This window comes from Cnephaeus nilssonii (genome assembly GCF_951640355.1).
Source record: "Cnephaeus nilssonii genome assembly, chromosome: 13".
NCBI lineage: Eukaryota > Metazoa > Chordata > Mammalia > Chiroptera > Vespertilionidae > Cnephaeus > Cnephaeus nilssonii.
This window is the reverse complement of record NC_137084.1, coordinates 7,849,556-7,867,248: the sequence shown is the minus strand read 5'-3', so window position 1 is coordinate 7,867,248 and position 17,693 is coordinate 7,849,556. Positions and strand designations below refer to the sequence as shown.

Sequence of the window (17,693 nt, the reverse complement as noted above, 5' to 3'; positions counted from 1 at the left end):
CATCACAGCCCAGCCATCATTCCGGGACACAGCAATCACGCCACATAATGCTTGTAATCATGGGCAATGGTTTCCCTTTTGGGGAGGCGGCAAGGGAGGGGGAGAGGCAGCTCCCTGCGAGGTTGGGCCAGCGCTCCGGCCCTGGGGTTGACCCAGGTTTAAAATAGGCTTTGCAGGGTGAGGCCCAGCCCCTCGGGGTGGGACAAGCTCAGCCCTCCTGGACACCGGAGCCTTATCAGACCCCGGGGCCTCATCAGACACCGGGGCCTCGTGGAGTCTGAACTTGCACGTGACTCAGGGCCACCGGCAACAGCACCCGCGTGTCCACGGCTCCCCACTGCTGCTCAGGGGCCGGTCAGAGGCCAGAGCTGACTCAACAAGCAGAGTGTCGCCGAGCCGAAAGCCACCCCCCCCTGTGTCACCTGCAGTAACCCAGCCCTTCGGATAAACCAGGAGGTGCCCAGTGTCACTCGTCCTCAGCACAGGAACAGGGTCATGGGTCACTTCAATCCTGCTTTGTAGTCTTAGGAGGTCTGTTTGCAATTCAACATGGTTCTTTGAGCACCTGCCTTGGGTAGGACCCTGACTCAGGGTTGGCAGAGGGTGGGGGTGCAAATGAGCGAGATGAGGCCCCAGCCCCCCTCCCCCCCCCCCCCCCCGGGCTGGTGCACAGCTGGGGGAGATAAGCCAGGGGCGGAGGAGTTAAGGCAGGGCCTCGCAGGGAAACAGCGGCTGGAACCCATTGCCCACAAGTTGCTCCTTGGGCCTCGGTTTGTGCATCTGTGAGAAGGGCCCTGGCTCGTGCTGCCTCTGGGGGGGTGGGGCTGGGGGTGGGGGGGTTGTGAAGCTGGAAAGAGAACCCAGCTTCCAGCCCGGAACGCGGCTCTCATCAGCACTGGACTGGAGGGTGTCGCTATGTCTGTCGTCCTGGGTCGGCGGGCAGGACCTGTGTGGGATGCTCAGAGGCAGCAAGTAGCTTGGAGCTGCAGCGCCCCTGACCTGGGGACCATGGAGGGGAAGGGGTTTCTCTGGGTTGAGGTGGCATAAGGGCAGAAGTGGGGACAAGGCACAGAGGTGGGGGAGCGGGTAGGAGCAGGCCAGCCTGGTAGATGTGGGGCACAGGGAGTAATGAGTCCAAAGGCGGGGTTCAGGCAGACCCCAGGCCTGAGAAGTGCACTATCTATCTATAGAGAGATAGATACAGGAGGATATGGTTTTACTGATTTTAGAAGGAGAGGGAGGGAGAGAGAGAGAGAGAGAGAAATGTCGATCAACTGCATCCCGTACTCGCCCTGACTGGGGATCGAACCTGCAACCTTTTGGTGTAGGAGACAAGGTTCCCACTGAGCCAGGGCAGGACTGAAAAATACTTTAAAAATTGTATTCAGGTGCAAGTGACATACCACAAAATGAACCAACTGTAAAGTAACGACGCAGTGGCATTTGGGACATTCACAGTGCTGTGCAACCATAGCCACTGCCTAGTCCCGAACACTCCCCTCACCCCAGAGGAAACCCCCCACCCCACAGTCAGTCCCTGCCCCCCTCCCCCAGCCCCGACCCCCGCCTGCTCTCTGTCTCCGTGGCTTTGTCTGTTCTGGGCATTTCATGTCCACGGGACCGTGCAGTGTGTGGCCTTCTGTGCTCGTCTCTCAGTGTTTGTTTTCATAGTTTATAACGTCCTTGATGCTCTTCCATGTTATTGCATGTGTCAGGACTTCATTTCTTTCTGTGGCTGAGTGAGGTTCGTGGTGTGGCTATGCCACAGTTGGTATCCACTTATCCGATGAGTCTTGGGCTGTTTCCCCAAGGGGTCCCACCAAGGAGCCTGCAGGGCCTGGGGTTCTTCGATGGCCCAAGGGTCCCTGGCAAGGCTGGGCAGAGGGCACAGTGGCTGAGCTTTGCAGAAGCGGAGGAGGAAGGGGACAGGGGAGCAGCAGCGAGCTGGGGAGAAACCGGCCCAGCCTTCCCACAGTTTGAGACGCAAGGCAGCTGCTCACGGCTGATAGCGGGGGCCCCTGAGTGGGCCGGAGGTGCTGGAGCGAGCCCGGCCCCCACGAATGCAGAGGACCCGCTTCCTCTCCCTGGGCTTCACCGGCACAGGGGCCCGGGGACCAGGCAGCTGCGGCCGGGGCCTCCCTCGGAGCCTGTTTATTTAACAAGCACTTAGCCAGCACTTACTGTGTACCAGGCCCTGTGCCAAGCACTTTATACAGCCGCTCTCTGCAGTGCGCGCCAGCATCAGTCCCACTTTACAGGTGAGGAAACTGAGGCTCAGAGAGGTGAAATCACTTGTCCGAGACCACACAGCCGCCATTGTGAGAGCCGGTGCTCAAACCCAGGCAGCCGGCTCCAGAGTTGGTGACCGAACTAAGTCTGTGCTCTGAGGTCCAAGCCCAGCTTTCCCTGCGTCCGCCATCTGAGCTCCAGGCTCCGATTGCAGCCTGAGCTGTGAGCCTGGGGCTACATTTACTTCCTAGTTTTCCTTTATCCAGCTCATCTCTTCAAACTTTTTTGGTTCTTTTTGTTTTTTTTTCCATTTCTAACTTTCCATTTCCAATGGCAATATATTTTTTATTGATTTCAGAGAGGAAGGGAGAGGGGAGAGGGGGATAGAAACATCAATGATGAGAGAGAATCATGGATTGGCTGCCTCCTGCATGCCCCACACTGAGGATCGAGCCCACAACCTAGGCATGTGCCCTTGGCCAGAATCGAACTGTGACCTCCTGGTTCATAGATAGACCCTCAACCACGGAGCCACACCGGTTGGGCTATTTTTATTTTTTAATTGTGGTAAGTACACATGACATGACATTTACCATTTTAACCATTTTCAGGTGTTCTGTGGCCCTGACGTTCATTCACACTGTTGTGCAGCGTCATTTATTCACAGAACTCTCTCCCCAAACCGAAAATGCCCCCAGGAAACACTCGCTCCCCTCCCCGCCCCGCCCTGGCACCCACGTCCTACTTTCTATGAATCCGACTCCTCTAGGCCCTCCTATGAGTGGGTCACACAGGGTTTGTCCTTTGGAGTTTGACATTTTTCACGAAGCCCAGGGCCCTCAGGTTCATCCACGTGGTCGTGGGTTTCAGAAGTTTCTTGTTTTTAAAGGGCTTATCCAACTTTATTCTTAGAGAACCAATATTGCCATTGGAAATGGAAAGTTAGAATCACTGGCTACATAAAGGTGATAGTTTAATAGAGCATAATTTAAAAAAATTTGTGTTGATTTTAGAGAGAGGGAAAGGGTGAGGAAGAGGGAGGGAGAGAGGGAGAGAGAGAAACATCAATGAATGAGAGAGAATCATTGATTGGCTGCCTCTTGCATGCCCCCCACAGGGGGTCAAGGCCATAGCCCGGGCATGTGCCCTGACCAGGAATCGAACTGTGACCCCCTAATTCATGGGGCCGATGCTCAACCATTGAGCCACACCAGCTGGGTTAGAGCACAGTTTTTATACACCAATGTTCATTTCTACCTGGGTGCTCTGTGTGGGGGCGGGCGTGAGCCTGGGTGGTGCCGCTGACCCGGAGACTCTGTGGCAAAATGGTGACAGACCTGCTGACCCCAAGCCGAGACTCTGTCCTTGACAGACTCCACAAGTCTGCAAGAGAACTGAGGACCGACTGCGTTCTCACCGCGTGCTGCAACCCCTCCCTGTGGCCCGCGACCTTGTGCCCCCCGACATTGGCTCCTTTTGCACTGAAGTGGCTCGCAGAGCACCAGGGGCTGGGGTGCCGCATTTGGGGAAACACCCCAAATAGCGACGATCACTCCTGTGCACCACCCAGGTTGTGTGAGGCGACACCGTGGCCAGGTCACATTTGCTGTCTTCCTTTCCGATGCAGGGGGGCCGCCGCAGGCTTGGAGACCTGGCATTAAATACTCGCGCTATCCTGTTTTTATCCGTTACCCCAACCACGTGAGGTATGAGTTATTATTCCCACTTACGGCGAGGAAACGGCTAACCAGAGGCGAGGAATGGCTTACCCAAGTCCACACAGCTTGTAAGTGGCAGAACCAGGAGTCAAATCCTGGTTTGACACAAACATATTTTTAAAAATTATGCTCTATTAAACTATCACCTTCTTTATGTAGCCAGTGATTCTAACTTTCCATTTCCAATGGCAATATTGGTTCTCTAAGAATAAACTTGGATGAGCCCTTTAAAAACAAGAAACTTCTGAAACCCAGACCACGTGGATGAACCTGAGGGCCCTGGGCTTCTTGAAAAATGCCAGACTCCAAAGGACAAACCCTGTGTGACCCACTCATAGGGCCCTAGAGGAGTCGCATTCATAGAAAGTAGGACATGGGTGCCAGGGCTGGGAGGGGAGGGGAGGGGGGGAGCGACGGCTTCTAGAACTTTCTAGTCAATTCCAGGACTCCCCCACCCCCTGCACCATACCCACTTGCTTGTTTCTCTAGAGTTGGAATTAGGATGGATGCACCTAGCACACCAGCTCGTGCAACACACGATCATTATAGTAACAGTAGGAATGCTATGGAACCAACAGGGAAAAAACACGCTTGTTCCGTCCGTTTGGTTGGCTGCATCCAGAATCCGGGCGCAGGTCTCCTTGGCGTCTCCTCAGCCTTCCGCCCGCCTGTTTGTTTGCAGGATGAAGACTCAGCCGCCGTCTTCCAGGAACGACTAACATCTCGTGGCCCGTGTGCCTTCGAGGCTGCCCAGATGGCTCCGATTTTCGGAATTAAAGGGACTCTAATTAATGGTGCAAATATTTACGCTCAAAGCTCCGTCAGAGAAAACACAGCGTGGTGGTTTTTCAGAGTAAATAGCACACATGCCAAGGCTCTTGGCAATAAGGCCGAGAGGAGATTGCCAAGGATGGTAGGTTTCTATGAAAGTCCCTTCTGTAATTCAGCACGCCCGCCCGGAGGGTTCTTTCCCCCCAAAAGGCCGCAGTTCTATTCAGTCCTCTCAATGGAGACGTCGGCCTCCTCCGGGAGTCGGCGATGAACCGCCTCCCCGGGGGAGGATCGCTTCCCACGCGTTCATTTAGAAATAAAACCATCGAGCTCGCAGTCGGTGACCCCCGGGCCGCCTGCTTCTCCAGGCCGGGCCTTTTGCAGGTGCATCGCCCACAAAAGCTTCAGCCGTCGCCATCCGATCAGAGGGCCTTGCCTGGCAAAGGGCCCACCCGACGGCGTGGGTGCCAGCCTGCCAAGAGCCGGAGGCTGGGCCTCGGCGTCCCTCGGGGTCTTTTGTCCCAAATGCCTCACGTACCCTCATCTTCAGTGCGGGCAGGGGTAGGGGGGGACAGGTCCCAGGGAAAGAGAACACGGGGTCAGGATGCCCGCCTCGGCTCCTGGGCCTCCACAGGGCCCCTCGGGTGTCCCTGGGAGGGTGTCCCCCGGGGAGCAAGCGCAGCGGCTCCGAGAGAAGACGGCGCACCCACCCTCCTCTCCTCTCGGGAGAGATAACGCGTTCCCAGACGCTCGGAGGGAACCCGAGAGGGGAAAGCGGAACTCGACCCCGTTTATCTCCGAAGGGCTGGGAGCCGCCAGGACGCTGCGCCCACGGGGCTCTGGGCGTGGGGTGCACAAAGCCGCAGTCATCGCCGGGACGGCCCGACGAGGCGTAGGCGTCCTTTGTCCCTCAAAAGCCGAGGGTGAGTCCCGTCCCCGGGCCGCCCTGTGCCCCCGTTTATGATACATTTGATGGCAAAATCCCGAACGCAGAGCATCAGGCCAGGGCCCCAGGGACAGCCTGCTGCTCCGGCCGCCGTGACGTCCGCGTGGCCGTGGCGTAGCCCCTGGTGAGAGGGTGACCCGCCGCCCATCGCGCTCACACCGGGCCTGTCAGTATTTCTGCCTGCAGCACGGCGGCCTTGCTGGGCTGGGGGGCACCTGGACTCGGGGCCCCGCGCGGCTCAGCAGTGGGAGGCTGTGGGCAGGCCCACCCACCGCGGCCTCGGGCCTGGAACAGTGGCCCCTGTTGGCAGCACATTTATCGTTTCCATGGTCTTTGTGGCATCGTTTCGGGGTTGAACGCCCTCTCCCAGCGTCTGCTGCGCCCCCCGGGCAGGGTGCACTGGGTGCCAGGGCTGGTGGGCAGGCCGGGTAGTGCCCAGAGCTGTGTGCTGGCCCCTCTTCACTTCCACTGCAGGGACTTGGTACCACATGGGGTGTCTCGCTCTGGGTGATGAGTCCTGTTGCACTCCGAGAAGCAGGACAGGGTGGGGAGGGGAGGGGAGAGGAGGGGAGGGGACCGTGGGGCCCATGTCCTGGCTGTGCGGCTCACTATGGCGCCCCTCCCAGCCTTCCCAAACTCACACACAGCGCAGGGGTGGCGGCACCCACCTGAGGGGGATGAGCATGAAGTGAACTCAGGTGGGGGGGGCGGCGCGGGGGGACCTGGGCCAGCATCTGAGCTGTTAGGAGCTTGTCGTGCACCTGTCGGCCGGCAGCAAACACACGGCTCCCTCGGGCAGGTGCCAATGAGTCAGCTCAGTGGCGGTAACAAATGGCACAGCTGGTTCGGCTTAAACCACAGACATTTACTGTCCCCGTCCTGGACGCTGGAGTCCGAGACCCACGTGCCCCGGGGCGGGCTCCTCATGAAGCCTCCCTCCTGGGTGTGTAGACGCCGTCTTCCCCCTGGGTCCCCACATGGTCCCCGTGTGTGTCTGCTCTCTTTTTCTAAGGGCACTAGTCACATTGGGTTAGACCCACCCCAAGGCGGGGTGAGGCACTGGGACCTGAGCGGCTCTGGGGGGCCAATCCTGGAACAGCCAGGAGGGGGGGTGGGGCAGGGCCAGAGGGCTGGCAGCGGAGAGGGCTGCCTGGCGGGGCTGTGGCCGCCGGAGAGGGACAGCAGCCTGGCAGGAGTGGCCCAAAGGACAGACACCCAGTGTCTCTGTCCTCTGACCCCAATGGCTGGGCATGTTCCGAGTTCAGAGAGTGCCGGGGACAGGTGCACCCAGTCCATAAAGCTCCCCCGCCCCCAGCACGGGGCAGAGCGGGTGGCAGGGGAGCTGGGCTGCGGAGGACCCGGCACGGTGGCCGAGGGCTTGGCCCCAGCTGCACGGACAGCAGACTAAACTAAACAAACCGGAGCAAACGAAAACAAGCACACTGGCCACCTGCCTGGTCCTGCCAGCCAGGACGGTTTGAGGGGACCATTCTAATTAGGAACAAGTCACCCCCCTGCTAGAGGCCCCAAGTTCTCACTGGCTCACGGGAGGGACGCTGGTTCCGGGGCCAGGGAGGCTGTTTGGGCAGGTTGTCCAGGAGAGCTAGGGCCCAGAGCCGCAGCCCACCGTTGCCATGAGCACAATGAACCCCAGAAAGATGCTCTTGCAGGTTTCCGAGGACCAGGGGAGGGGGCTGCCCGTTGGGGGCCCAAAGCACCCCGGGTGTCAGTGCTAACGGAGCCCAAGTCGCCCCTGAACGGGGACTGTGGGTCTGTCCTCAGAGCCCACTCAGCTCCCTTGGCTCAGGGGCCTCATTCCCACAGCTTCTCAAACAGCTAGAGCCTGCGGTTCTCAGTGGACCCCATGGAAGACTGTCCTGTAGGACTCCTCAGGGAGGGTAGGAGGGGCTTGGTCATTTCAGGGAGGGGGCTGCCCAGCACCTAACTCCCCTTCCTATGGGAGGATCCCCCAGGTGTGACATTGGTGGGTACAGAGCCTGCTCCTGTGTCAGGGGGTAGGAAATCCTCCAGCTCCATCTCCTTGGGAACTGGGCCATGGGCATGTGACCCAGGCTTGGCCAATCAGATGCAACTCTGGACCAGAGAGGGCAGGGTTAGGATTCTCCCAGGACAGCGTGGCACTGTCCGGTGGCTGTGGCAGCCGAGTGCAGCGGCAGGGGGTCCTGCAACGCCATGGAGGGGGGCCACTTGCCCGTCAGCTCACGGCTCTCCCAGGCCGCCTTCCTTCCTGCCTCATAGGGTCTTCCATGGTGTTCTTTTCCAGATAGGCAGCCAGACTGGTGCTCGTTACTTCCATTCCGAGGTGCTGAGCAGTGCGCTGTTCCTTTTACTGGACTTCTGACCTGGGACAATCACAATTTGCATTCACGCCCAGAAGCCCGCTGGTCTCCGCACCTCCCTTCTGATCCACTGGTGTGGTCTTGTTTCCGAACACTGGGTTGTATAACGGCTCTTGCTTCCTGCTAGACCTGGGGGCTGGGGCTCTCAGAGACGAGCCCGGGGAGGTGTGTCAGGGCCGAGAGCATGGTGTCCCACGTGCTGGGAGACCACTGACTCACACCCACCAGCCCTTTGTCAGCTCGGCAATCTTGGGCAAGTGCCCTTTCCTCTCTGTGCCTCAGTTTCCTTGTCTGTGAAACGAGGATCCATTATTGTGCCTCCCTGCAGCATTGTCACGGACAGCAAGTGAGCAGAACAGCAAAAACACTCCGTGCCTTGCCCACGGCGACCATCAGTGAGTGCTGACCAATATTTTTAACCATCTGACTTCCAGAACTTCGTGTTCCCAGCGCCTCCTGGTCCAGACAAACCCCCAAAGGACTTTATGCCTCGAGGAGTATTGAGGAGCTTAGTAAGCTACCGCAGTGCCCTATAGGACAAGATGGAATCTCAAAGCATCCGCTCCGGCAGAACACCACCCCAACCCTGAACTGCCCAGTCAGGGCACTGAAGTGTTTCCCATCTTTAAGAGTCTTTAAGCCGAAACTGGTTTGGCTCAGTGGATAGAGGGTTGGCCTGCGGACTCAAGGGTCCCAGGTTCGATTCCGGTTAAGGGCATGTACCTTGGTTGCGGGCACATCCCCAGTAGGGGGTGTGCAGGAGGTAGCTGATCAATGTTTCTCTCTCATCGATGTTTCTGACTCTCTGTCCCTCTCTCTTCCTCTCTGTAAAAACTCAATAAAATATATTTTTTTAAAAAAAGAGTCTTTAAGGGCTGTCAGTGTTGAGGAGCGTGGAGGCCTTCAGGCAGCAAACATTTGTGGAGCGGCTCCTATCACCCTGGCACAGGTTTAGATGCTGAGGGGACAGGGATTTCCCACGTTGGAAATTATATTCTTAAGAGGAAAAAAGAGAATAAGCAGATGACACCGTGCTAGAGAGGAAGGGGCTTTGAAGAGACGTGAAGCAGGGCGAGGACGCCACCGACACGGGCCAGGGAAGGGACCTCGGCCTGGAGGTCGGAGTGAATCGGGAGGGCGTCCTGCAGGCACCTGGGGAAGGACATTCCGGGCCCAGGGAACCCCGTGCAAAGGCCCTGAGGGCGGCTGGCTGTTACTTTTACAACACGCTTACTAGTCATTGCCACAGGAATGCTGGTGCGGAGGGAGGACGCCGAATCCGCCTGGATTTACCAACGCGTCTGCAGGCATAATCCCAGGTAAATATTGATTCAGCGTATTGACACAGAAGTATCTTATCACAGTGCAGTGTGACAGTGACCAAAAAATCCAATTGGTCACGAATTGTTGGACAGCGCCGGGAAGATGACACGGAGGGTGTTGATGACCGCATTTTACAGTCTCCCGTGGGAGGGGAAATACAGGGGTATATACATTTGAAGGAGCAATCACATTTTGCCAGGACTGAAAAATATGTATCCAAATGTCTATGCACCCACCTAAAAACAAACAAAAAACCTAGACACGCACGACTCACTCTGTTCATTTGAGACGGAGATAACGCTGGCATTTCCAAACACAGCCTAGTCGTTACTAGTCAACACCCCGGCGGTTTCTCTGAGCACGCCTGTAGTTTCCTTTTCAATGGAGTCATCTATCCAAAGCAGAAACTGTGGGGACCAGTCGTCCCATTTTACACATGAGAGACCAAGGCTCCGAGGGAGGAGGAGAAACCGGGTCCCTGGTTAATCGATGGCCTGCCAGGACCAGGACGAGAAATTGTCCTGAGCCCGTGTCGCGGACTGCCAGTCGCTGCACCCCCTCCCCCACAATGTTTATTCTTTGCCTTTTCCTTAGCAAAAGAACACCCAGTTTTTAGCTGCGTGTGACAACCCAGAACAAACATTGCATTCCTGACCGCCCTTGCACCTCGGCGTGGCCACGGGACTAAGTTCAGGCCCGTGGAAATGAGCGAAAGTGTGTGGGCAACGTCCAGGGAGGGAGAGTGCCGCCTTTGCCTTCTCCCTTTCCTGTACTGGAATGCGCATGTGATGGCTGGAGCCCAGGCAGCTGTAGGGGGCCACGAGGTAGATGCCTTCGCGGAGCATGACAGAGCGATCTGAGAGGAAGGGCCCTGGGTCTCTGATGACTCTGTGAAGCCTTCTACCAGCCCTGGAACCCTGAAACGCCCACCTCTGGACTTCTCTTATAGGAGAGAAAGTCACTTCCACCTTTTTAAAGGTGGCCTTTTTTTTTTTTTTTTTTTTTTTTTTGTCCCTTGCTGCTGAACCAACACAGGTCTTCCCGGGGTCTGCTCTCTCTGAAATACGGCTGTCTAACTCCCTCACGATGACAGAGATGAAGGGCAGCCCAGAGGGCACAGAGTCCTCTTATAGGAACATTTCGCTTCAGTCCTGTGTGAAGGAATTGCTGGAGCAAAGAGCCCCTGCCTCCAGCGTGCGGGCCCAGACCGAGGCCTGGAGAGCACTTCCCAACAGGATGTGCACACGAGGACGAGTCAATGAGGCTGGTGACACATTGAAGGCCATGGCCACTGTCAGCCAGCTGTGCCTCCCCCCCACCCTCCCCCCTACCCCTGAGGAAACGCGGCAGCGCCCGGGTGTGCGATCTCGAGGCTCCGGGGAAACACTTCCCGGAGGGTCAGCCTCTGGGACAGTTGGGTGCATGGGTCCATTGAGCTCTGGTCGAGCTTCTGATGAGTAGCGTCACCCGTCCCGGGTTCCCCTCGGGGGTGAGATGCTCCCCCCTCTTCCTATTTGTCCGCATTTCCCACCTCCTCCAAAGGACGCTGCTCTGACCGGAGAGAGACAGCATTCATCCCGCCACGTTCCTGCCATGGGGTCGCACGAAGCTCCAAGCTGCCTCCTCTCCTGACCTTGAGCGCCCACAGCAGCATTTCACAGCGTGTCCTCTGGGCGAAGAGAGGCCAAGTTCTCAGTGGAGTCGGATACTTAGGGCCTCCTTCTGCACAGGAAATAGCGGCAGCAGAGAGAGGCCTTGCCAGCTCCCATGCAGACGTGAGCACCCCCAGGGGACACTGCCTATACAGGGTCCTCCGTGCTGGGGACAGACCCGTGTGCAGAAGAGGAAGCTGAGTGAGAGGTTGCTTTGCTCCCGGTCACAGCAGCTAGGCAGTCCCAGCACCGGGATCTAGCCCTGCCTCAGACCAGAGCCTGGGTCCCTATCGCCCTTTCCAGCCTCCACGCTGGGAGGAAGTCATCACACATGGCCCTGGAAGGGAGCCCTGAATCTCAGGTGACAGCTGGAGGAGGAGAGCGGCTTCTTACTGCCAGCTGTGTACCCCCATCCCTTGCCTGGGACCCCCTCACAGTCCCTGCACCCCATTGCTGTCCCATGGCTGTCCAGCATCCTGCAGTCAAGCCCATTTCCATTCAGCCCACAGTCACCAGAAGAGGCTCATGCTAACCTTATTTATACTAGCGTGTGATCGACTGATACATGTCTAACTGTTTCCCTTTAGAGAGGCAGGCCTTATAATCAATTGCTCTTGAGAACCTACAGCGTAGTGACAAAGGGATGAAGACTGAAGGATGTGCCTTCCAACAGGGTAACAAGAGATCTTTTCAGGGGACGCCCTCCAGGTACAGCCATGTGCTGCCAGAAGGAAGGAACTGAAGTCCAGGTCAGAAGTCCATGGGCTGTGCAGTTAGTGTAGGATTATCACTCACCAAGCAGCTCCTGGACAGAACTCCCACCCAGGAGGTGCCCCTGGGAGAGTGGATGCTGGTGTCAGAACCTGGAGATCTCTGCGCTTGTTTATCCCCTCCCGACGCAGATGGTGCGAACACTGCATCCAGCCCGCCCCTGAAAGGACCCCAGCGGCACCTCTGTCCCGCCTTCCTCCACCTCCTCAATTAAATAGCTCAGGTGTTTAAGACCGCATTTCCCAGAATGCCTAGATCCCCCCTCCCCACCACCATGTGCAGCAGGCTGGCTTATTGATGACAACGACAGACGATGCCACCACACCTCCGGCTGACCGGCCGAGGGCCACCGAGGAGGAAAGGGGCTCTCGGACAATCTCAGTGTCGGGATCTCAAAAGTTTGGCAAAATTTTGTTGCTATTTGAGGGCTCCTCTGTAAACATTTGATTGCTCAATTCGAATTCCTCCTTCCTCTGTCTTGACTCTCAGGCACTTTCAGAACCAAAAATAAAAATTAGTTCTTTTCCAGCTAATTCATTCATTTTTGCAAGTCCTCACTCTGTCCCCCTCTGTCCTTGGAACTTGTCTCCCAAAGGAGGCCAGAGGGCCCCAGAGACAGAGGGTCATCCATGGGGATGTTCCAGCTTTGGCAAGGAAGTCTCTGGGAAGGCAGCTGCCCCATAGACTCCGACCTCTGACCTCTGACCTTCGAGGGGGAGCACAGAGTGGGGGCCACTGAGAACCACCTCCTGCCCGCTCTGTCTTATAGGAGAGGACACCCCAGCTCATGTCGGGGAGTTCCCTTTGGGGGGCGAGGCGAGGTGACTCAGGCTCCTCATTCATTCATTCACTCATCAAAGGATGGAGGGTGGGGCTGGTCAGACCCACCCAAGTCTTGGACTTGGTGGCTGAATTCCCATGAGACAAGAGCAAGGCTCTGTTTTCAGAAACGCCTCTGCCCTGCCCCAAAGCATCCCAGCTGGCCCCCGATGCCAGGAAGGCCCTCAGAGCGCCCGCCTTTCCGAACAGAGTCCCCTCAGGAAGGTTGGGAAGCAGGATGCTACCAGCTGGGAGCCCAGAGCAAGTTGTTCCTTCTGAGCCTCATGGTCCTCGTCCACTTGGTGGGCATGGGAGAGGCCCCGCCCACCTGGTCAGGTGGACCGGAACCACTCACAGGGCTGCTCTGAGCAGGATCTGCTGTGGTGCTGGAGGCCGAGGGCCTGGAGCCGGGGAGCGAGCTGCCCGGGCCTCACAGTGGAGGGAGGTGGTCAACAGCACCCAGGGTAAGCAGGCTTGGGCTGGGGTCTAGGCGGCTTACATTAACGCACCTACTGATGGGCCTGCCCCCCTGGGGCGCTTCATCCCCCTCCCCCCCCCCCCCACACACGCTGGTCTGGGCACCACTGGAAGCCGAGTTCCCTGGGTCCTCCCTGCCCCCACCCCATGGACCCCGCCTGCTCCTTACTTGCCAGCAGAGGGTCCAGCACCGTCTCCTCCATCGGAACACCGCCCGTGTCCTGGCCTCTGGGGGCGCCGGGTTCCTGCGGCGGGTCAGACACCGGGCCTGCGCGACACCTCTGTGTCGGAATCTTGGGCGAGGTGGCAGAGGCCACTCCTGAGGGCGAGCGGAGTTTGCAAAATGAGTCAGCGGGGCGAGAGGGTTCACAGCCAGGTGTTGCACGTGAGTTAATCATTGACGCGCAGCTGGGACACTTCCCCAGGATCCCGCGTGGCATCTGCCAGCCTTAACCGCGGTCCTGAGCCACCCACCCGATCAGGGCTCAGCTTAGCCGGGCACCTGCGGAAGGGGAGGGTCAGTGCCCGGGACCCCTCTCCCACTATCCGCAGGGCTTCAGCTCTGAAAGGGCGGGGTCGATGAAGGAGCGTGGTCCCATTTCACAGCCCGCACGAAGGCCCCTCAGATCACCCCGCTGCCCTCTCCTAAGCGCCTCTCCTGTTCCCTAAGCTGTGCCAGCCACTGGCCGAACATTACCTCCGTGAATATTCTCGCCAACCCTTCCCATGAAGGCTTGTGTGTCTCCATGTCACGGGTGATGGGGGCGAGGCCCAGGCAGGTCGCTGTCCAGCGACAGGTCTGGTGAACAGCCAGGCAGAAAGAGGGAATCGTTGCTTCTCCTGGGGTCTCTGTTTTCTCAGCGGACAGAGGAGCTTCCAGTTGTTTGCAGGCTGAATGTGGGGAAATGCAGAAACACTGCTGAGCACAGGTCTCTGAGCACACAGTAGGTGCTCAATAAATGCTGCTGCTTCTCATGTCACCGGGTTGTGTCTCAAGGCCATGGACCCTGCCCGCTCTGCTCAGTGGTGTGGCGCACGTGGCCGGCGTTGGATGAATGGCTCTGTCAGGTGACTTGGCCAAAGCCACAGGGCAGGTGGGTCTGACGCCCAACGACGAGCTTTCAAACAAAGATGCATTCCGGCCCCAGGACATTATTCGTCATCTGGGAAGGTGAACCGCCCTTCCTCTGGGGGGCGGGTTTGACAGCAGCGGTCCCGGGAGTGGCCTCGGGGCCCCGTCCACATGGGCTCCAGGCCAGCTGAGCTGCCTGACATGCCTCCACTGGCGCGGATGACAGCAGAGCCCGGGCCGTGGTGACAGCGTGGCTGCTTGGCACTCACTCCCGTTGCTCTCCTGTGTGGGGGAGGGGCGTGAGGGTGCGGACAGGGTGGTGGCTGGGTGAGGGAATGTGGGGAGACCTTCCCTGGCGGGTTGGAGGAGGCTCTGAGGGGCAGGGGACTTTGAGGGTGGCAGGGCAGAAAGGCTGAGGACCGATCGCTGTTGGCCTCCCCAGAAATCAACTCTGGGCTCAAGCACTTCATTCTAAAGCTGGTCCTGCCCCGGGTCCGGGTGAGGCCGTGGGCCCCTGGATCCGGGTGAGCCTGGCCCCGGGTCCGGGTGAGGCCGTGGGCCCCTGGATCCGGGTGAGCCTGGCCCCCGGGTCCGGGTGAGGCCGTGGGCCCCTGGATCCGGGTGAGCCTGGCCCCGGGTCCGGGTGAGGCCGTGGGCCCCTGGATCCGGGTGAGCCTGGCCCCGGGTCCGGGTGAGGCCGTGGGCCCCTGGATCCGGGTGAAGCCGTGCCCCTGGGTCCGGCCGAGACCAAACCAGAGGGAGTCGGACCTGCATTACCACCATTTGTCCACCATCCAGAGCTGAGGGGTCAGTGCCTACATGTACTCATAAGGAACTGGTGGACATTGATATTGGGTCTCAAAAGAACTGTTGGTCCAGAAAGAAACTCACTACAGACTGATTCATTTGCCTGTCAGCATAACTATTATTGCTTGTCGCACATTCAATTCTTATAAGTATATCTCTAGTGACACATGATTTCGCTCATCTAGGGGAAATGATGAACAACATGGACTGATGAACAAGAACAGAACCAGAAACAAGGAGGCATTGATCGGACTATCGGGCCTCAGAGGGAGGATAGGGGAGGGTGGGGGGAGAAGGGAGAGATCAACCAAAGGTCTTGTGTGCATGCATAAGAGCCTAACCAATGGTTAAGTTCAACAGGGGGTTGGGGCATCCGTGGGGAGGGGTGTGGGATGGGAATGGGGGGATGAGGACAAATATGTGACACCTTAATCAATAAAGAAATTTAAAAAAAATAAAATAAAAAAAATAAAGCTGGTCCTGGGTCCCTTGGCCATGGCAGACCCAGCTTGCATGACCTCAAGGGAGTCAAGGGAGGTGAGTTAGAGGCTGCCATTGGAGAGATGCAGTGATGTGTTCCATTCATTCATTCACTTAGCCAGTCATTCACTTAGTCCTTCACTCACTCACTCATTCATTCATTCACTTGTTCATTTATTCACTCACTCATTCATCAGTTACTCATTTTCCCCTCCAGGAAACATGTCCTGAGCACCTAGATGTCCAGAAAGGATGCCTTGGGGCAGAGAGCGGAGAGGAAAGTAGCTGGTTCCTGAGTCAAGCAGTGCCTGGGGTGATGCAAAGGGTGCCGTGGGGAGACAGTTCCATCTCGAAGGTGAGACTGATGCTGTTGTGTTGGCCGTCTTGTAGGATTCGTGTCCTCATCCTGGGCTTTAAACGGGTCCACTTTGGCAGGTCCGTGTCAGGCCAAATCCCCAGGGTCAGCGTCTTCTTAGCTGCAGGGTGGCTTGGTCCGCACGCGGGGTGCAGGTGCCAGCAAGTTGAAGCTTTGTTTGGCGTTTAAAGCCTCCTAATGGGTTTCCAACATTTACACTTGTCTTATTATTCACACCAATTGCGAAGACTCGGCCCTGGCAACGGTGCATGTCGTTGTATAAATACCGTTGGGGAAGGAAGGTCGCCCTCAGTTCTTAGCTGCAGCCACAGTCTTGTTTGCGAAAGAAAGTCAGAGACAAGTTCTCAGGGCAGAGGAAGGCACCTCCCAAACAGAGCTGCGAGGGCTGCCCCCTCGGAGGCGCCTGTGTGTTCGCTCAGGCCCCGCAATAAAACTTTTAGGGGCTCCCCCGCCCTCTAAATCACGCGTGTGGACGTTTAAAGCCGGGTTCTGCCAGCCCCGGGGTGCCTGGAGGCGAGACGGGGTCACCGCTTGGGTTTGTATTTGAAACGTGACAGATGGTTGTTTCTGTAAGGACGCGGTAACTGGCTGTGGGCAGAGTTATGGGTGTTGGGAACGGAGAGACAGCGAGAACCCCGCTTCCCGGGTGCCCCTCGGAACCGCGGCCTGGCGGGCACATAAACAGTGAAATGTAATATCGCCTTATTTGGTCACGGAGCCCAGTCCTCACTCGCGGAGGCCTCTTTGCCTTCGACTGCGAGAAAGGGCCAGGCCGCGGAATGGGGGGCTGCCTCGGCGGACCCTGCGGGGCTCCAGGTCCCCCGTTTTGGACGCAGCCCCCTGGGGTCTGGCGCTGACAGGAAGCATGTGCTGGGGTGCTGCCTGAGTCAGGGGTGTCACCAGGGTGTCATCCGGGGCCCCTGGCGGCCTTTGCAGTAGATGGGGTGTCTAGTGCAGGGACCGGGTATCCGAAAACCTCCTGTCTCTTTGCGGTTTGTGTAGAGCTCTCAGGGATTTTAAACAATTGTCGGGAAGCAGAGTGGGATTGAGGAGTGGCAGGCACCCCCAGATTTCAGGGGTACCTGGAGAGGCACCAAACGCGGGCAGGGAAAGCAAAGCAAGGCATCCACTGCGGCCGTGGTCACTGGGGTGCCAGGCTCGGGGCTCAGCACCCCCCCCCCCCCCCCGCATCCTCACAGTGAGTGAGGGTGGCTCCGGGCTCACGGAGGAGGGTGGACCACAGGCCGCTCGGCTTCTGTCGGAGGGGAGGAGGCTGGCGGCCTGGGGCTTGAACCCGAGCCCCGTGACAGCCACGCAGAGGACACCCCTTTCCTCCCAGAGACAGCCCCGGGGAAATGCCCCTGCAGAGCCAGCGGCCTGCGCCCCGCCGTCCAGGGACGGAGCGCTCCTTCCACCCGCCTGTGGGAGGCTGGCTTCCGGGGGGAAGGACACAGTCCCAGAGGTCATCTGCTGTCACCGCTCTCCACGCCCGGGCGCTCCCTCCGCGGGGTGATCTGGGCCGGACCGGACACTGAGTCACAAGGAACCAGAGAAAATGCAGAGGGTCGTGACTCACTGGTGGCCCAGCGTGGGCGGGAGCCCCGGGGCACACACTGGGGGTGGGGGTGGGGCCAGGCTGGCATCAGAGGGCATTTTTCAGGCCAAAAGGCAAGTTCTGGGGAATCAGGGGCAGGGTCTTGAGCAGCCCTCCAGGTCATGCCTGCTGCTCCAGTGCCCAACCCTGATCTCCTGCCCCAGCTCCCCGCCTACTGGACAATTCCAGGTTCCTACACAAAGCTGCCTGGACTGCCCGCTTCCTGTCCCGGGCCTGCTGTCTCAAAATTCCTGTCCCGGGCCTGCTGGGGTCCCGTAGCTCAAGGGGCCGTCCCTTG

The 17,693-nt window shown here is 58.3% G+C and overlaps 1 protein-coding gene across 3 annotated transcripts in view; it reads right to left on the bottom strand.

The window, feature by feature from the left end:
* ANO1 (anoctamin 1) overlaps nucleotides 1-13,332 on the bottom strand; it is a 147,552-nt gene extending 134,220 nt beyond the window's left edge. The window contains exon 1 of one of the 3 annotated variants that reach the window (XM_079788877.1): nucleotides 13,236-13,332. In XM_079788877.1, the coding sequence (XP_079645003.1) occupies nucleotides 13,236-13,269 (34 nt within the window). In that variant the 5' untranslated portion in view covers nucleotides 13,270-13,332. The remainder of the gene's footprint in view (nucleotides 1-13,235) is intronic. The other 2 variants (XM_079788879.1, XM_079788878.1) reach the window with 2 other exon arrangements.
* Nucleotides 13,333-17,693: the final 4,361 nt, after the last annotated feature.